The 20,858-nt window shown below is 44.5% G+C and overlaps 1 protein-coding gene across 7 annotated transcripts in view; it reads right to left on the bottom strand.

Moving 5' to 3' along the window:
• Positions 1 to 835: 835 nt before the first annotated feature.
• Positions 836 to 20,858, bottom strand: part of Pla2g4c (phospholipase A2 group IVC) — a 40,978-nt gene continuing 20,955 nt past the window's right edge. For 5 of the 7 annotated variants that reach the window (XM_076571391.1, XM_076571419.1, XM_076571408.1 and 2 more), the window contains 13 exons: positions 19,706 to 19,826; positions 17,640 to 17,780; positions 16,499 to 16,552; positions 13,362 to 13,400; positions 12,675 to 12,824; positions 12,151 to 12,321; positions 10,838 to 10,933; positions 9,645 to 9,799; positions 7,750 to 7,921; positions 6,214 to 6,364; positions 5,440 to 5,568; positions 4,063 to 4,191; positions 836 to 2,538 (listed from right to left, as the gene is read on the bottom strand). In XM_076571391.1, coding sequence (XP_076427506.1) covers positions 2,115 to 2,538; positions 4,063 to 4,191; positions 5,440 to 5,568; positions 6,214 to 6,364; positions 7,750 to 7,921; positions 9,645 to 9,799; positions 10,838 to 10,933; positions 12,151 to 12,321; positions 12,675 to 12,824; positions 13,362 to 13,400; positions 16,499 to 16,552; positions 17,640 to 17,780; positions 19,706 to 19,826 — 1,932 coding nt within the window. In that variant the 3' untranslated portion in view covers positions 836 to 2,114. The remainder of the gene's footprint in view (positions 2,539 to 4,062; positions 4,192 to 5,439; positions 5,569 to 6,213; positions 6,365 to 7,749; positions 7,922 to 9,644; positions 9,800 to 10,837; positions 10,934 to 12,150; positions 12,322 to 12,674; positions 12,825 to 13,361; positions 13,401 to 16,498; positions 16,553 to 17,639; positions 17,781 to 19,705; positions 19,827 to 20,858) is intronic. The other 2 variants (XM_076571395.1, XM_076571400.1) reach the window with 2 other exon arrangements.

The raw sequence follows: 20,858 nt of genomic DNA, 5'->3' as shown, positions 1-20,858 counted from the left end.
TTTCTGTAGCCTTGACTAGTCAGAATATATTTTCACAAATTGAGGCCAGGAATGGGTGCAAGGACTAAATCATTTGCTAGCTAGTAATAATTGGGCTTTTCATATATACGACCTAGCCAGGTAGCTCGTATGTCCTTGTGAACTAAGACAGGGGATGTTTATCTAAAAATCCATTATCAAGACACCTGGACTTCATCTAAAGTTACTTTGAAGCATTAAATCAGCTAATGGTATGAAAGCTGTCTTAGAGCTGGGCAGATACAACTATTTTCCAATGTCAGCATGAGCTATGATATAAAACAGGTCCTAAGTATCTCACAGTCCTCATGAAACAACATGAAACAAAACTACTTATGAAAAATATACTAATATTATTTCTATTCATCAAAATTACCCAGCTTAAGCAGAAATCACCTTCCTGACCATCCACAGATGTAAATGCCCAATAGATGAAATGTATTAATGAGATAAATACATACTAATACAGGCAGTGGGGAACTCCCCACACTGCATACATAGCAGCAGCAAGTATGCAGGAAGACAACAGAAGCAAAATACAGTCTGGAGTCTGTATTCCCATTAAGTGTTGCTTGAACAAGACATATCCATCAGAGATATTCTTCTGGTGGACTGACATCTGAACTTGGGTTGCCATCTGCTGCACCTCTAATATGGCCATTACTACCAGCAACCATGTTCATAGTGGATTAGCACCCACCCTAGTCATCTCATCTCAATTTGTTCACATCTGAAAACTCCCCATTTCCTTTTAATGTCATCTCTACAAGCACATGAGGTATGGCATCTACTTTTTAGAAGAAATAAACAATTCAGCTCAAAGCAGTCTTTACATTTATTGAGCCATCAAGAAGAGTGAAGTTACATTGTTTGTGGGAAATGGACAGACCTGGAGTCCATCATGTTAAGCAAAATAACCCAGCCTCAAAAAGACAACTATCATGTTTTCCTTCCTAAGTGTAACAGCTATCTCAGTATCTACCTACTATCATTCTTCTGTCATCTATTTATCATCTGTCCAATCTTAACTATCTACCTTGAACTATCTACTAATTATCTATCTTATCTATATGCCTCATATCTATCATCTATCACCTATTTCTTTGTCTTATCTATCTCTATGTATTACGTATGTTGTAAAAGTGAAAGAGGGACAATTTGGTGTCAGGAGAGAAGTCCAAAGAGATAGATGACAAGAGGGAAATTAGGAGAGAAAAAAGACAAATATTGCATGTCTTCTTTTATATGCAGAATTGAGGTTAAAATACATATTTATGCACACATATATATGACACAAGAGCAGGAGAGGATTTTTTGGAGGGAGGAAGGAGACCCACATGAGAAGGAAGTATGGCCAAAGGGAGGTAATGGGGAACAAATATTAACAAATACAATTATCTATGGCTATAGAAAGCCATGATGAACCCAATTATCTTATATGCCATCTAAAAATTACAATGTTTTAATCAAAAGAAAAGAATATTGGCTTGGGGAAAAAATAATAAGTAATGCCTCTTGAAAACTTTGCCTTTACCAGAGCTGGTCTAAGGTCTTAGGACTTAATTCATATGAGCCTCCCAGACACAGACACAATTATCTACTCCACAGATGATGAAAGTAAGGCTCACATGTGAAAGGACTTGCCTGTGTTCTGATAGTGAGCAAATTGTGGGACCAGGACCCAAGTCAGATGCGGAGCCATCAAGCTTGACCACTGATTTACTAGTGGGAAGGAGTAGAAAGGAAGGGTGAGGCAGCAGACAAGACGGCCAATGAAGGTATCTATCTAAAGCAGATGGAAGGGAAGTTGTTGAGGGAGAAAAGTGTGGAAGGCAAGCCACAACAGCATGGCAGGGAATGAAGAATAAAGGAGACATCATGGGTGACACAGGATGCAGGAGGGTGCTGAGGGACTAAGAAATGCATCATCAATCTGTTGGTCAAGCAGCAAGCATTTACAGAATAGTTGTCTTCTTAGAGTTCCTTGGCTCTGCAGAGATGGACCATGATTTCAGTTGAGGTCTCTCTTTTTTACAGAGCCAAGCAATGGGACTGGAAGTATAAAACAAGCAGCTATGGATGGAGGAAAGAGACTTTTAAGGAGCTTTTTTGGTCTCAACCACTACATCCAGTTTAGCCACATGGATGTTGGACATTGTGGCTCTGATGATCAAGGAATCGTGTTCCAGCTTCAGGGTCCCATGAGGAATCTGAAGATCACACTTTGCTGCCTTTAGCTCCGGAGACCCTTTGCCCTGAATGATGTCATCAAAGACCCTCTCCAGGTCTCTGGAGACTGGCTCAGTCATGATGGCTAAGGCAAACTCAATTCTGTGAAGGGCATAGTTGAAGGGAACAGAGAACAGCAATGCCAAGTGAACACTTGGGCCCTGGTAGACCAGTATGCCCACAGTGCCCTGGAAGCTGGAGCTCTTCTTCACAAAGGAACAGTTGATGGTGGACTCTGGAGACAGCAGAGGTGGTGGGTCCACTAGTACATGCCCACTCTGCAAGTAGTATCTGGGAAAGAGGAGTTACAGGTCACTATTGTTCTAAGCAGGTGGCCTTGCATGTTGGAGAAAAATAGATCTGGAGGCCTCTATAGACTATGCATGGGTTCAAAGAAAGGAAGTTCCCTATTCCACAAGAATACCTACTTTTAATCGCAACTCCACTGCCTAAGGGGTGTTTCCATCACCTATGCTTGTTGTGTAAATATCTGTGTATCTAATGATGTCGAGTCTAGGGACAACTGTTCAGATTGAAGCAAGGAGTTAATGATTCAGTCTCCATCAAATATTAGACCTGTCAGAAGCCACATCATATTATATTCCATGTTTTCTGCATCTTCACACTGAGCCACGCTAATAGCTTTCCTCCTCCTTATTCAATAGGTTAAAGTCATTCTACTCCAGATTCTTCAGATGTGGTTTTCCTTTATATGGAAGTCTGTTCCCACAGACATCATGGCTAGCACTCTTTCCCTGTGCTTTGCAACCCTGATTCACCCATGCACCATTCAAGTGCTTGATAACAAGAAAACCAAGTTCATTGCTTGTGACCACAGGCAGCTGTGGGAAACTATGTTCACCTCTGCCACATGACATGGTGCTCACACTGGGGGAGGAATGTCCCACCATGAAGCCAGTGGCAACTCCTTCCACTAAAGGAAACCCACAAGAGGATGAAAGACAAGCAGGTCCTCAAAAGATGAGATTGCTCTGGTCAGGAATGCTGCATTCAACTACTCACAGCAGCTGTGGTTACCTGCACAAGATCAAGCCAATCCACAGCCCCTAATGGGTTGGGGAGGGGCACACAAGCCCACACCCCTACATAAGGAGCTACTTAAGAAACTGACAGCTTCTGGCAGAGAGAGAAGCTATTTTCTTTAGGAATGTCATCCTGGTACCTCTACGGACCAAGCTCCAGTGGATGACCCCATAACCACATGCATGTGCATAGCACCAGATGAACTCAGTGGGTTATTTAAAAAAAAATTGGACATGAAGTCTGGAGTGGGATCTGGGAGCATCTGGTAAGAATTAGAGGGGGTTTTGGAGAGTAAATATGATCAAAACATATCATATACATGTATGAAATTCTCAAAGAAAAAGTAAAAACATTACATTTTCTAAAGTAAGATTGGTGGCTTGACAGTTAAGAACACTTGCTGCTCTTTCAGAGGACCTGGGTTTGATTCCCAGCACCCACACAGCAGCTCACAACCATCTGTAATTCCAGTTCCAGGGGATCCCATGCCCTCTTCCAGCCTCCACTGGCACTGCACACACAGTGCACATGTATACATGCAGGACAAAGTATGTACACATATAAGATAATTTTTTAAAGTAAGATCATTACAAACTTTTAGTGCACTTGCAGTGAAATCTTTATAGAAGGGAAGCTGAGGCTTGAACTGGCTGCATCTATCTGATCTGCCATCACACACTGAGCCCCTGCAGAGATGCCCACTGATCACAGATGAGGCACAGGGATAACCTAGGTCAGGACTTGGGAGGACAAGACAAAGATGAAACTTACAAGGGCTCACTGAATGTTATGTCCGTGTTGTTGGACATCTTGATCTCCACAGTCCGAGAGCTTTGGGCATGCTGCACTGTGTCTCCCCAGCAGTCCTCCTTAGTCACCCCTGGGAAGTTGACAGGTTTCCTGAGAGTGGAATGAAAAGCAGCTCTGAATGTCATCTGAGAGACATTTCTGGGCCCAGGGGCAGTGACTGGGGACTCAATGTCAGCTGTGAAGAGCTGTGATAGGTGTCCATTCAGTGCATATTCTTCGATTATTAGAAAACCATCAGACATTTGGTCCCCAACAGCATCAACAGCCATAGCAATCTGCTGTGGGATGTCTTTCTGTATGCTGTGAATATGTGTTGCTCTGATTGGTTGATAAATAAAGCTGCATTGGCCTATGACAAGGCAGCTTAGAGGCAGGTAGAAATCTAAGCAGATAGACATAAAGAAGTAAAGGAGAGGAAGAGATGCCAGCTGCCTCTGAAGGAATACCATGCTAGCAGACTGGTAAGCCACAGAACACGTGGCAAAACATAGATTAATAGAAATGGGTTAATTTAAGGTATAAGAGCTAACGAGCAAGAATCATGAGCCATGAAGCTATACAGTTTGTAAATAATATAAACCTCTGTGTGTTCACTTGGGACCAAGTGGCTACAGGACACAGGAGGGAGAGATTAGTCCTAACTGTGGGGCCAGGAAGGACCAGAGAAAACTTCCGACTACAGCAACCTATTTTCTTTAGGGATGTCATCCTGTTAGGTCTACAGGCCAAGCTCAGCGGATGACCCCACACCCACACACATATGGGTAGCACCAAATGAATTCAGTGGGTTATAAAAAAACTAGACATGAAGTCTTGAGAGGGACCTGGGGTGTATCTGGGAAAAAATGGAAGGGGTTTGGAGAGTAAATATAATCAAAATATATCGTATACACATTATGAAATTCTCAAAGAAAAAGTAAAAACATTTTCTAAAGTAATATTGATGGTTTGGCAGTTAAGAACACTTGCTGCTCTTTCAGAGGACCTGGGTTGATTCCCAGCACCCACACGGCAGCTCACAACCATCTGTAATTCCAGTTCCAGGGGATCCCATGCCCTCTTCCAGCCTCCACTGGCACTGCACACACAGTGCACATGTATACATGCAGGACAAAGTATGTATACATATAAGATAATTTTTTAAAGTAAGATCATTACAAACTTTCAGCGCACTTGCAGTGAAATCTTTATAGAAGGTAAGCTGAGGCTTGAACTGGCTGCATCTATCTGATTTGCCATCACACACTGAGCCCCTGCAGAGATGCCCACTGATCACAGATGAGGCACAGGGATAACCTAGGTCAGGACTTGGGAGGACAAGACAAAGATGAAACTTACAAGGGCTCACTGAATGTTATGTCCGTGTTGTTGGACATCTTGATCTCCACAGTCCGAGAGCTTTGGGCATGCTGCACTGTGTCTCCCCAGCAGTCCTCCTTGGTCACCCCTGGGAAGTTGACAGGTTTCCTGAGAGTGGAATGAAAACCAGCTCTGAATGTCATCTGACAGACATTTCTGGGCCCAGGGGCAGTGACTAGGGACTCAATCAGTTGTGAAGGGCTGTGATAGGTGTCCATTTAGTGCATACTCTTAGGTTATTAGAAAACCATCAGACATTTGGTCCCCAAAGCAAGCACCAACAGTCATAGCAACCTAGTCCACTCTTCTTTGTGCTTCAGAAAGCCACTCACTCCAACACCGTCCACTGCCTATCTTCTCCCATACACAGATGCAAGCTCCAATGGTAAGAAAGTTTCTCTCTTCCCATAAATTTTTACTTTATTACAGAGGATGGAACCCAGGGTCCCATATACACTAAACAAGTACCCTGTAACTGAGCCACACTCCCAACCCCTCACTGGAGAATTCTAGGCAGGTCATCTACCACTGAACCATACCACCAGCCCCTTGCTGAGGGATTCTAAGCAGGGCCTCTACTACTGAGTCATACCCTCAGACCCTCATTGGGGGATTCTATGCAGGAGCTCAATTGCCAGCCACACCTACAATCCTCCCACCAGATGTACTGAAAGTTAGCTCTGCAATAGATATTCCCTAGATCCAACTCAGAGGTCAGGGCCGTTACAGCTGCTGATACAGCCTGATACTCACACAGCTATTTTCCTCATCTCATTGAGGATATTATCCTTGTTCATCTGGACATTTTCCTTAGACACTCTCAGCAAATCTTTCACCAGATCTGGTGTGTAGGAGTCAGAGAGTTTCATTGTGTCATATTTCTTTCTCCACGTCTCAATGTCATCTGAAATAGAACCAAACCAAGAAGAACATTTGTCAAGTTAGGATTGTGTCCGTTTATGAAAGGAGCTGGTAAACTATGTTTGTGACCCAAATCCAGCTGGCACACTTGGCTTTATAAATAAAGAGATGTTGGTATATCACTTTATGAAGTGAAGCATGTGTTTTACTATCTGTTCTCCATACCTACACAAGGAAGAAAAAAATGCCTCCATTTTCATATTAACCTGTATTGCCGGGAACAATGGCCAATGTAGGTAACTAATAAATATTTGTTAAAGGAAGGAAGAGAGAGGGCTGGAGAGATAACTCAGCACTTAGGAGTAATAACTGCTCTTCCAGAGAGAATGGGCTCAGTTCCTAGCACCTACATGGTGGCTCACACCATCTGTAACTCCAGTTCCAAAAGATCTGATGCCCTCTTCTGGCTTCCTTGGGCACCAGGCACACACACGGTGTACATGCATACATGCAGACAAAACATCCATACACATAAAATAAAAATAAAACATCTTTGCAAAAAAACTAAAAGAAGTAAGAAAGTACATACACTAGCGGGGCCTGGTAGTGTACACATATCATAGTAACACTTGGAGACCAAGATTATGAGTTTGAGCTAAGGCTAAACTTCACAGTGAGACTCTGTCTTAGAAATAAAATTAATGGGGGCTGGAGATATAGCTAGACAGATCTCATACTGCTCTTTTAGAGGACTGGAGTTAATATCCAGCACCCATGTCAGGTGATTCATAACCAAAGGATCCAATGCTTCTGTCCTCCTTGGGCATCTGCACTCACATGGACAGACAGACAAACACACATACACAAAACTGGAAATAACAAAAATAAATCTTTAAAGCAAAACAAAGGCCAGTAGAAAGGAACAGGTAAAGCGATGGGCACCATGTCAGCACTTGGAGGGTTGAAGGAAGAGGATCCTGAGTTCAAAGCCAGCTTCAGCAACAATAGTGAGACACTATCTACAGAAAGAAAGAGACAGGCTTTATACTTTATCACTTATAGGGAACCCCACCCCAAAGGCAGAGTGGCAGAGAGCTCCAGAGAGTCCAGTGGGATAAGCAGCAGGGCTGAGACTGACAGGATGGCCATGCTGCATGGTGAGCTCCACCTCGAACTGTTCACCCAGGACTAGATGATAAATGTAGAGTGCCCAGGTAGAAGGAGCCAGACATCCAGAACATCCCAACAAAAGGAGGAAACAGGTAGAAATGTCTAAGACAGAAACAGAAAACATGACACCCTTTTGGAGGCCCCAGGGCAGACAGGATGAGCTTTGGATGTTGAAGTGCGGACCAGGCATCCCTCAGATACAGCCCCACCAGGCCTGGATCCCACGGCTCCTTACCCTGCTCTTCCTCCCACACCTACCTCCACAGTTGCTTATGTTGAACAGAGTAAAATGCATGACAACAGGCCCAGTCTCCCCTCTGAGGATGTAGCAGCTCTCTGGGGCTTTGGCCCATTCCTTCAGCTGATCCTCCCTCACTTCAGGAAAGGGGATTGCATGGCATCGGCAGTAGTCTGCTGTGGCCCTGATGGTCTGAGAAGGGGAGAACAGGAAGCCTTGAGACACGCTGGAACCTCAGCAAAGACCTCAGGAGGAGGCTGGAAAGTACACGGTTGTTTTTGGTTTGGTTTTGTACAGAAGACATCTCCCATTCACTGTGCGACAATGAGTATTTATTCTAGGCTTGAGAATAACCTTGGGGTCTTTATGAAGGACAATGTGTTCAGATGAGGGGGCATCCACAGATATTCAGAACGAGTCAATCTCATTTCCTCCCTGAAAGACTCTTTAACATCTACCTCACAGGGATGGTGGACGGTGACCGAGAAAGCTTGTTTTCATTGCTGGCTAACAGAAATGGAAAGTCAGCCATGCATGTGATTTTAAATAGCTTAATAGTTACCATGGAAGTCAGTCAGTCCACTTTCCATTACTGTAGCAAACACCCAACACAATCGGCTTACAAAGAGAAAAGGTTGGTTTGGGTTCAAGGCTTGGAGGTTCCAGGTCACGATCACTCGGCCACGTGGTGGGAGTATATGACAGAGCAAAACTGCTCACCTCACAAGGCAGACAGATAGCAGAAATTGAAAGGATCATGCTGTCCTTTGAGAGCATGAGCCCAGTGAACTAGGAACCTCCCACTAAGCCAGTGCTTCTCAACCTATGGGTGTCAACATCTTTAGGGGTTGAATAACAGTTTCACAGGGGTCACCGAAGGTCATCAGAAATTTACATTAGGATTCATAACAGTAGCAAAATGACAGTTATGATGTAGCAATGAAAGTAATTGTATGGTTGGGGTCCCCACAACATGAGGAACTGTATTAAAGGGTCACAGCATTAGGAAGACTGAGAACACTGCACTAGGCGTATCTCCCCAGTCATCTGACACTCTCCAATCTCTACACCCTATGGATCAAGTACGAACACATGGGGTAGAAATTATTAACCTCTGGGGTACATTTCAGATCCAAGTATCACAGCCAGCAAAAAAAAAAAAAAAAAGTAAATGTGAAATATAAATCCTTGCCCACCAGCATTAAGACTAAGCAGGTAAAGACATTTGCCACCAAGACTGATGATCTGAGTTTAATCAAACATAAATATACTTTTATATATGTATACATTGCATAAGAGATGCAAATGTATATTATGTAAGTGTGTGTGTGTGTGTGTGTGTGTGTGTGTGTGTGTGTATGTGTGTGTGTGTAGTTCTTTTTTGAACACGGGCTCCTCTGTGTAGTTTTGGTGCCTGTCCTGGATCTCACTCTGTAGACCAGTCTGGCCTCGAACTCACAGAGATCCACCTGTCTCTGCCCGGCTGTAAGTGTGTATATTTTAAAGATAAGATACATAAACCCATATTTAATGTACTGTGAGTGTGTGTGTGTGTGTGTGTGTGTGTGTGTGTGTGTGTGCATGTGTGTGCTACAGTGTGTGTGTGGCATCAGAAGACAACTTATGAGATCCACCACATGGTCTGGAGGATGGAACTCATGTTGGCAGCAAGCACCTTTATTGGCTGAGCCATCCTGCCAGCCAGCAAGTATCTTCAAAGTTTTTAAATATATGATCATTATGTGTGTCTATGCATGATGTGGGGGACGTACATGCCATAGTGCCCCCAGACAACAACTGCCCAACGTCCAGCTCCCAATCAGACCCTGAGTTCCTTCCTGCACAGCCCCATCTCTGCCCAGGCCATCTCATCTCCTTCCCTCAAATACAAATCTCCTTCCCTCCTTTCAGTTACCTCTAGCGGGTCCCCAGCACTGAAGTCAAACGAGAGGATGAGGTGAGCTCCACGAGCTGGAGGCAGAACAAGCGGGTAGGGAGTGTTGATGGCTAAACCAGCGTCCACCAGATGCAGAAACTCCCGGCTCTGTATGGCCTCATCTGTGATGTTACCTAAAACCAGGAAAAGAACTTGTCTAATCTCAGGTCAGAATGTAGGTAACAGGAGGCAGTTTGAGCAGACAGAGCTGTTGTCTCCGAGAGATGAGTAGAGACCCATGTCCAGTTAGGGTTCACTTCTGCTGGTGTTTGGACATGGTTTGAGTGTGCTCCTCAGAGACCCGTGCACTGGAAGATTGGTTCTATTTGAATGTGGAGGCACCAGCCTTAGAAGGGATTTGTGTTGCAGTAAATTAGCTCTTTAGAGAGCAAAGTGTTTATACAATGAGGCCCATCCACCTATGACTATGTCCCTTCTACATATGGCTTCTCCATCACATTATGTTGCAACCAGGAACACTCAAAACAGAGGGTGAACAGATGGGGCCACCTCATCTTGGACTTTCATCTCCTTATGCTATGAGTTAAAGAAACTTTTTTTTCTTTATAAAGCACACAGCCTGGGGTATTTTGTTATAACCAGCAAAAATAGAGTGATGCAACTTCTCAAGCCATGTATGGTACTGACCAAGCTAACAACATTGCGGAGCTCATCTTCCTAGGGAACTCACCTTTTCCTAAACTACAAAGCCATTAAGGCACAAGATGTTGGCAGTATGTAGTCTTATCATGGAAGAGTGGTAAATGGACTTTAAATGTTTGGGGATTGGCATAGTCTTGAAAGAAGGCATTCATACAGCAAGACAGAAGTTTGTAAACTATAAAGTGATCTAAGAGTACCCCACAGGCTAGTGTCTCTTCTATCTGAATGATGCAGGTCAGATCATGAAAGGATAAACTATGGTGGATGTCTACACCTTTTCCGAGTCAGAGGAAAACACCAACATTTCAGGAGCCTTATCATGCCTTCTATTGATACCAAAAAGACTATGTGACTCTCACTGTGAACCACTACCATGGAGAAGCTCTGCCATTCAGACCATTGAGGACCATGCCATCCCCACCTCCACACCTCCAGGAAAGGGATGAGCTGAGACCTAGTCCTCCACAGCCCATGAGAGTTCAGGAAGACAAAAGGGGGAGTATTCTTACCGTGTTTGTAGAGGAAGTTGTAGACAGTTCCCCACTCCCACCTCCAACAACAAATTCCAGTTTTACTCAGAAAAGTAAAAACATCCTGGATTAAACCTAGATGCAGGAATTGAAAGGTACAAAGTAAGCATCATGGGATGGTGTGTGTTGGCACGCCTCTGAAGTCCTATAGCAAAGCACTGACCTTCAAGGTGACAGAGGGGTTTGAGTATGGAAGACCCACCTTAAAGCAGACAGCAATATCTCAGGAGCTTGGGCCCCCAACTGAATAAAAAGGAAAAAGTGGCTGAGCACCAATATCTCTCTCTCTTACTTTTTCTCTGTCTCTCTTTCTGTCTCTCCCTCTCCCCCTTTCCCTTCCCCTCTCTTTCTCCCTCTATGCCTTTTTCTCCCTATCTCACTCCCTCTCTCTCTGTTTCTCTCTGTCTCTCTCTCCCTGTCTTGCTCTGTCTCTCTCTCCCTGTCTTGCTCTGTCCCTCCATGTGTCTCTCTGTCTCTTTCTCTGTGTCTCCCTCTCTGGCTCTCTCTGTGTCTCTCTGTCTCTACATCTCTATCTCTCTATCTCTGTGCATCTCTGTCTCTGTGTCTCTCTCTTTATCTCTCTCTCTCTCTGCTTCCTGACTGAGGGGCAATGTGACCAGCTACCTCACACTCCTGCCATGGTGGACAGTATCTTCTTAAACTGTTTCTCCATCTTTGTCTCTCTGTGTCTCTCTCTGTCTCCATGTATATTTCTCTGTGTGTCTCTCTCACCTCTCTATCCTGTCTCTCCCTTCTCTCTCCTATCTCTCCGCTTTCTCTCTGTCTCTCTCTCCCTCCTCTCTCCCTGTTTCTGTCTCCCTGTCTCTCTGTCTCCCTCCATCTCCCTGTCTCTCCATGTCTCTGTAAATGTCTCTCTGCTTCTTTATCTGTGTATGTCTCTCAGTGTCTCCCTCTCTGTCTCTGTCTCTATCTCTCTGTGTCTCTCTATATCTCTCTGTGTGTCTCTGTCTCTCTTTTAGTCTCTCTCTGTCTCTATCATCTATCTATCTGTCTCTCTCTCACTTCTTCCTGATCTCTATATCTCTCTCTGTCTCTCTTTTTGTATTTCTTTCTCTATCTGTCCTCTCTCTCTCTCTCTGCTTCCTGACTGGGGGGCAATGTGACCAGCTGCTGCACACTCCTTCTGGTGGACAGACAATACGTCCTTCAACTGTGAGTCAAAATAAACCACTCTAAGTTGCTTGTGTCAGACGATCTGTCACAGGGATGAGAAAATGTGATGGATACCAGTGGGGACACGAGAGGAGGAGGCTGATAGTGCTGACTTTTACCCTCAATCCGGTTCATCGAGTTGGACTTGGCGCCCTCATGAAGCTCTCGTGGCCTCATGAAGCAGTACAACAGATATTCCAGAAACTGCTCCTTCTCCTTGGGAGAGATCTCATCCCAATTCTGGACAATCTCATCCAGCCAGATGTATCTCTGTTCGCCAAACTCATCTGCTACAAGAAACCCAGCTGATGACCCGCTGCAGGATGGACCCATGCCATCTCCCAAGAGCCACTGTTTGACCCACTCTACCTCATCGCTTGTGGTGACCTGACAGGGACTGTGTTGTAGAGCAATAGTTTCCTCTGAGAGAAAACATTCCATCCTCTATGGAAGGCTATGACAGCTCAGGAAGGGTTGGGCAGCAGAGCTTTAGTGGCACACACATTCCCTTACAGGGTGGGGGTAGAAAGGAGGGCCACATCGCTACGGCAGGCCACCCGGCTGTGTCAACACCCTGCTTTCCTCATGCTCACAACCCTCAGCAGCCACACAGTGGTCTGCAAGTGTGTCCTCATGTACAAACCTCTCTCAGCACTCAGAACCTGCTGCAGGGCCCGGAGCTTATCCTTGATGCTGGGGTCATTCTGATCTTTGACATAAGCCATCATTAAATCCAAGAGCGCCTCATCCACCTGCACTTCTGGAGATTCCATGCATGTCGCTGCTTTAGCCTCTGCTCAGAGATAAAAGTAGCCTCCCATGAGGGTGTGGAGACACCATCACTGACTTCCCCCACACAAATCTCCCTGTCACCCCCTTTCCTGACATTGCTGTGTGTGCCCAGCCCAGCTTCCATGTATTTTATTTACAAAGCTCCCACATGCAATTCCGGGACCTGGATGTTCCTCCCATGCCCACTTTGGCTAGCAAATGGCAGGTACAGAACAGAAGGCCACCTCCCTTGTTCTATGTAGCACAGAGGCATGAGCCCTCTTGACAAGGCTTCTGATTTTCCCACCATTACCCCTTTACATACTATTGAAAGGAACACACACACACACACACACACACACACACACACACACAGAGAGAGAGAGCACAGCACAGCACAGCACAGCACAGCACAGCACAGCTGAGCAGGTGACGTAAGAATAGCATTTCACAAGGTAACTATGAGCATAATCATGACATTCTGCATAATCTGTGGCTGGCTTATTCAATTTCTTATCCATGTACTCATCAGTGGTTCACAACGAAACAGGGTGCTTACCTTTCTGCTTCAGTTTTCCTCTCAGATCCCTTAACATGTCTGCAAGAGAGTAAAAATGAAGAATGTTTAACTGTACAATGAAGCCAATGGCTATATGATGTTGAGGGTTTTTTTTTCTTTTCTTTTTTTTTTTTTTTTCAGTTTTATAAGACAGGGCCTCATATTACCCAGACTGGTCTCAAACTCACTACATAGCTGAAGATGACCTTGAACTCCTGATCCTCCTGCCTCCACCTCCCAAGTGCTGAGATTCCAGGCCTGCACCATCACTCCTAGTGCTGAGTGTGTCCAAGGCAAGTTTCTCTAGGGCTGTTCCTTTATGAGATTGGCCACCACAGGCTGGAGCTTTTGCTGATACTGAACCTCAAGACCTAACTCCATGCTCTCCTTCCAACTCTACCTTCAGTGAACCCATATTGGTAACTTGAAATTGGATAGGACACTACACACCACTATAAATCAAGGCTTCTTCACCAGAAAGCAATCCTCGTACACCCACTATGGAAATGAAGCAAGACTCAACCTCCAACTTTAGCCACAAGGAAGCTAGAAAGAGATACTCTCTTTTTTTGTTTGTTTGTTTGGTTTTTTTGTTTTATTGTTTTAAGACCGTGTTTCTCAGTATAATCCTGCCTGTCCTGGAACTCTCTGTAAACCAGGCCCTACAAGGGTAGCCTAGAACTCAGAGATCCATCTGCCTCTACCTCTGGAGAACTGGGATTAAAGATATGAGCCATCACACCTGATTCTAGAATTTGCCTTTAACCAACAAACACATGGTGAATGTTATTTTCAATGAACAATGTTAAAACATAGACCCAGAATATGTTTGGCCCATGGAATTAAATGAAGAATTAATAGTTATGGGCATAAACTTTCAGTAATTATTTTTACTGTTAGCAGCTACAGTGAGGCAGGCAGCCTTGCAGATAAGAGATTCCTATAGATATTATTCATATTCAAAATATTCTTTACTTTGGCTGCAGCTAACATCTTGGAGAAAGAATTTTTTTTACTTGGGGCCTACAACAGGTCAGCTCACAAAAAGTCAACAAACAACTGCCCAGCACTGTGGCACTAAGTGAGGCCCACCACCTTTACCATGAAAGCTAGCACAGCCAGAATATTCCTGCCCACCATCTTTAACCCAAATAAATTTTATTTATTTTGCCAGGCATGGTGTTGTACACTTTAATCCCAGCATTTGGGAGGCAGAGACAGAAGTTTAAGAGGTAGAGCTGTAGCAGTGGCTTAGTGGTTAAAGTGGTGTACATCATGTGTGTGTGCATGTGTGTGGTATGTGTGGAGGCTCAAAGATGATGCGAGGAATCATCCTCTGTTGTTTCCTACATTATTCATTGAGGCAGGGATCTCTCAATCAAACCCAGAGCTAACCAATATGGCTATATTAGTAGCTAGTTTGCTCCAGGGATCCCATGTCTCTGCCATCCAAGGCTGGATTTACAGGCAGGCTGCCATGACCAACTGGTATTTACACAGGATCTGAAGACCCAAACTCTAGTCTGCACACTTGCATGGCAAATGCTTTAACTACTAAGCCACTGCTACAGCTCTACCTCTTAAATTATGTATGCCCAGGTATGTGCACACTCCTGAAATGCCTTCCCAAATACTCACGACCTCCCCAAACTAGTCTTCACACTTCCTCTGTGTGAAGAGGGTATCACTTTGGCATCAATGCCTGACTCTACTTAGCAATACAGATAATAGGTAATGCCTCTTTATTCTACTGTGTCACCTTTTGGCTATTGAGTTTTGGCTTCACACTCACCAAGATGCAGACTCATTCTGTCTGGTTACATCATTGTTATTATATATTTGTGAGACATTATTTCTATGGTCCAGACTATGCTCTAAACACCATACAAATATTAAGTCATTTAAAACTCACCTCTAGCCGGGCAGTGGTGGCGCACGCCTTTAATCCCAGCACTCGGGAGGCAGAGCCAGGTGGATCTCTGTGAGTTCGAGGCCAGCCTGGTCTACAGAGTGAGTTCCAGGACAGGCTCAAAGCTACACAGAGAAACCCTGTCTCGAAAAACAAAAACAAAAACAAAAAAAAAAAAAAACTCACCTCTAATACACGAGGCTGGGGGAGGGGGTATTGTTGTCTCAATTATGGGAGAAAGGGTGTCACAGAGCATTTGGTTGGCCAGAGCATATATCATACTGGTCAGAGTTGTGATGTGGCTCCAGACACAAACTACTATCCATTCCTACATTAGTACTCACTTGACAATGAGAGCACACAAGTCACTCAGCATTCTTACGACTCAGTGGCTCTCAAAAAAAAATTAAAGTTGAAGGCTTGGGAGATGATTCAGTGGTTAAGAGTACTGCCTGCCCTTCCAGAGGACCCAGGCTCAATACCCAGCACACACATGACATTTCTCAACCATGTAGAACTCCAGTTCCAGGTGATTCAATGCCCTCATCTGGCCTCTGCAGCAACCAGACACACATGTGGTGCACAGACATACATGCAGACAAAACATCCATGTACATTAAATAAATAAATAAATTTTGAGACAGGGTCTCTCTATGTATTCCTGGTTGCCCTGGAACTCACTATGCAGACCAGGCTGGCCTCAAACTCAGAGAACTTCCACCTCTGCTTCCCAAATGCTGGGATTAAAGTGTGCACCACCATGCCTGGCAAAATAAATAAAATTTAAATTCAGGTGATTGCAGCATCCATCCCTTGAGGCTGGGGTAAGGATGTACTAGAACAGATAATAACTTCTATTGTTTCCCAGTGCTTTTACCTACCAGGCTCCATCTTTAGTCCTTTAGAGGAATTAATTCTCTGAGCCCTTACAACTACTGCTAGCATCATCTGTGTGGTGTAGACAGAGTAAATAAGATGCAGAGAAGGTGGGAAAAGAGGTCACATGTAATTAAACAGCACTGTTGCCAAGGCAGCCTGCACCCAGCCACTGGGCAGCCATCCTTGCTGCCTCAAGGTGGCTTGAGAGAAAGCAGTGGCCTTAGGAAATGTAACTGTAGGGATAATGACAGTAGTCTCATCTGTCACACGAAGGAAATGGAAGGTGAGTTCCTTTACACAAGATATCTATCTCTAGGCTTTGGCCCTTGGGGTCCCCTCAAATACTCACCCCAAATATATTTCTTAATTTCTTCAATATCAGCTAGAGCACTTCCCCATAAACCTGTAAAGAACAGAGAAATAAAACTAAGACTTCCTGTAATTAAAGCGAATTGATAGGGTTACATTACACTTGAGTCTCATTGCCTGTAATAGACAGAAGCAGAATAGGAATGTGGGGAACAGCTGAGGGGTTCATAGTGTCAGACAATGATAGCTCAGGGGGGAGTGCTGCTGCTGGTGGGAAAGAAGGGGTATGGGTGGATTCTAAAAACCTAGAAACGGAATGGGGAGGACTTATAGACAGATTAGACAAAAGTGCAGGGATGGCATCAAAAGACCCTTCTTCAGTGACTGGATTGTTGGAAGGGCCAGATTCAGTCTTGGCTCTGTTTCCATCTGTGCAGAAGGAGGTACCCATGAAGGACTTCATAGTGTATCTCAAAATTATATGCTGATTGGGCATGGTGGTGCACACCTATAATCCTAGCACTTGGGAGATGGATACAGGAGAAATAAGAGTTCAAGACTAAGCCGGGCGGTGGTGGCGCATGCCTTTAATCCCAGCACTCGGGAGGCAGAGCCAGGCGGATCGCTGTGAGTTCGAGGCCAGCCTGGGCTACCAAGTGAGCTCCAGGAAAGGCGCAAAACTACGCAGAGAAACCCTGTCTCGAAAAACCAAAAAAAAAAAAAAAAAAAAAAAAAAGAGTTCAAGGTTCAAGACTAGCCTCAGACACACCGTCAGTTCAAGGCCAAAATAAGATACATGAGACCCAATCTAAAACAACAACAAAAATCATTTGCTGAGTAAATAGGGATTTAACTATCTTTGAATTGCTACCACACTCTGGGTACAGTGCTGAGTGTTTTATTTGTGGGACTGTATATAAACCCCATACTCGCATTTTAAATCTATTTATCAGAAGCTGTAACCTTAGATTCAGGTGCCTCCTGGACCACTTAGTAAGTTACCAGGTATCGTCAAGCAAGGGAGTCCCTGGAGATGCTGAAGGTTTCCTCTGGAAACCCCAAGACTTCTCCTTTTCTCCTAGCAATGAAGAAGCCTGGCAGAGCCAGACATTCAGAAAGGTCATCCTTGCCCAACATCGACTTCTCATCTCCTCGGAATTCCATCTGATCCCAGTACTGACCTCTCAGGTAAGTCAAGTCTCTCTCGGGCTCAGGTATAACCAGTGTTCCATTCTCAAATCTGCTTCCAAACTGTGTGATGGGAACGAAAGCCCCAAGTGCAGGGTAGCCAGCATGGTGAGGGGTGAATTCAAACCAGGACTCTGGGGAGGCAAAACAAGAGTAAACTACAAGCTCTGAGCCTGGAACACAGGCGCTGAGGGAAGGGGATCCATAGAGTAAGGGATGCCAACCAAGAGACTACCACATAGGGATGGGCTGGCTGATCTCAAATATTGGGGGATCTCTTCCCCATGCCTCTAAGAGCCGATTCAGATGGAAACAATTCATCATTTCCAAAACCCTGTTTCCATTATCTCCCCAAGCTTGAGCCTCCCACCCACCTTTCTCTTCTACCTCATCTCAGATGCAACTCCAGAATGTGGGAATGATGAAAACTCTAGACACACTATGAGATGAGGGTTATCTGGGGGTACTACGGATTGAGTGCACTATTTATAGTAAGATGGAAAATCACATGATCATGTTTGTCCTAGAAATTTCTATCAGGTAGCTATGGGAGGAGGAGATGACATGTACAGGTAGACAAATGAGGAAGTAATTACAAGAGTCCTCAAGAGAGATGCTGATACTCAGCCCATAATGTGTTCAGGTTGTGGAGAAGATAGTGCTTACAATGTGGAGGGCTGAGTTAGAGAAGGCGTGGGCTAGAGGTCTCATTAGTCTTCAGGGAATATTTGAGAAGAGTGCAGCTATTCATATCTTCTTGACTGAGTAACTGTCTTCCTCTAGGAAGGAAGGTCAACCTCTCGAAACCAGTATATAGCTCAGAAAAGACACATATGGAGTGGCTAGGGAGGAAGGAACCTCCTGGGTTCCTTATCATATCCACATCAGTATCCATATCATATCCATATCCATATCAGTCAAATCACCCTTGGTAACCAATGGAGTGTCAGATGATATAGTCAAATTAACCTTACCTCTGGACTGCTGGGGGAGGATCTATGTAAAGGAGGAGGTCAGCTCTACTCACTCTAGTGGAAAACCATACAAGGACTACACTGATTAATTTCAACTTTCAACCTGACATGGGCCAGAATACCTGCTAAGAGAGTCTTAATGGGTAATAGATCGGGTTGGTATATGGGAATGTCTGTGGGAACCTTTCTTGATTGTTAATTGAGAGGGAAAAATCCAGCCTATTGTGGGTGTCACTATTCCCTAGGCAGAATCAGTATAAAGGGAGAGAAAGATAGCCCAGAGCAAGTAAGAAAATAATGATGCATATGCATACTTCCTTTCTGCTCTTGACTGTGGATGTGACATGTAAGTTCCTGACTTGACTTCCCTGAAATAATGAGCCATAACCTGGAATTGTAAGTCAAATAAACTCTCTCTTCCCTAGGCTGCTTTTTTGTGACAACAACAGAAATGAAACAAGATCAAGGACACGTACCGAGACTCGAGAAATAGAGTATTAACCTCAGGGACTTCTGAGCTTTGGAATGCTAGGGTGAGCAAGCACCTGGGACAGGGCCTGGCAGATATTGAGAAATAGGGGCAAACTCATCAAACAAATAAATGCATTTTACATGTAGTAAATCGGGTGAGGAGTTCTTGATCCCAGAGCAAAGACTGAGGCTCAAAAGAAGAACAGAACATTAGGAAAGCCACCAGCATTGGAGAAGATGACAGGAAAGAGTCATGCCACTGTATCTCCAACCCGGGTCCCTCACCTCACCCACATTTCAACTTCTTTGGTCACTCAACTCAAGTATGGGCCCTCTGGTGGTTTCTAGGATTCCTGTTTGCTCTCTGTGAGCTGAGCATATTCTTCTATCCTGACAGCCAGTTTTTGCTCCTGGGCTGCCCAAAGGTGCAGTTTGGCAGAAACACCCATACATTCCACTCAAAGCCTTTCTGGGGAAACTGAACCCAGGACCCCATACATTCAAAGCAAACACTCTACCACTGAGCTATATGCCCGGCCCTGTTCAGTGCCTTTCATTCCCTTACTACCTCCCCTCCCCTCCTTTTTTTTTTTTTTTTTTTTTTTTTTGCTTACTCTGAGTTTTTCTCTTCTTCCAGTCAGGCTGAAGGTCACCATCGATGGCTGCAAAGATTGGGTAAGGCAGCAGGCCTTCTTCCACTTGTTTCTTTATGCTGGACAAATTCGAGTCCTGCAGCTATGAAGGGAACGTACCCAGACTGAATGGGGTCAAAGCACAAGGGTATGGTTTAGTCTCCCCAAACTCGATGGGATCTGAGTATATAGTGCACCTAGTTCTGGAATATTCTTTCTTTCTTCTTCATCTATGAAACCCATTTCCACATGTGTGGAAGTCAGAAGACAACTCATCCTTTTACCATGTGGGTTCCAGGGATCAAACTCACATCTTCAGGCTTGACCGCAGCTATCTCGACAGTCCACTATCCATGCTTCTCAGTGTAGAAAATAGGCAGAGCTCATCTACAGAGTAAGGTGGGGTACCCTCAAAGGATGTGAGTGGATAAGAGTCAGAGAGACCACTGCAGAGGAAAACAGTCTCCCGGGCCAAGAGTGAAGAGAGAGACCATGTCCCTATTCATCTGGCAGAATTATATCCCCTTTGAGCAACAGTTCTCATTTGCCTCTGCCTCCGGGTGCTGACCACCACCATTCTGTTCTTCATGTCTGTGAGTTTTACTATCTTAGATGCCCCAGAGGAGTGGAATCATGTAACTGGCTTGTGCCACTTAGCATTACTGAAGAGGATAGTTGTCATGCAAAGTATTAACATCCACCTCACAAATAAAACATACACACACACACACACACACACACACACACACACACAGGAAGGAACACAAGGAATTTCTATAGGGGATGAATGCTTAGTACTTTGATCATGAGATAGTTCACAGGTAAGTGCATGCATGTGTCCAAACTCATCAAAATGTGTTTGAAATATGTATGTATGTTCAACTGTGTGCATATCAGTTATATCTCAAAAATCCTAAAAAATAGTAAGTTAAACTGTGAGAGGGAGGGTGAGGGAGAGAAGTAGGGGAAAGAGAGATGACACACACGGGGCTAGAAAGATGGCTCAGAGATTAAGAAAACTTGCAGAGGACCAGGGTTCAGTTTCCAGCTCACAATCGTCTGTTAACTCCAGTTCCAAGGGATACAGTGCCCTCTTCTGGTCTCCATGTGCACTGCATGAATGTAATGTACATAC

Source organism: Peromyscus maniculatus, chromosome 1 (assembly GCF_049852395.1).
Source record: "Peromyscus maniculatus bairdii isolate BWxNUB_F1_BW_parent chromosome 1, HU_Pman_BW_mat_3.1, whole genome shotgun sequence".
Lineage (NCBI taxonomy): Eukaryota > Metazoa > Chordata > Mammalia > Rodentia > Cricetidae > Peromyscus > Peromyscus maniculatus.
This window is presented reverse-complemented; position numbering and strand designations above follow the sequence as displayed.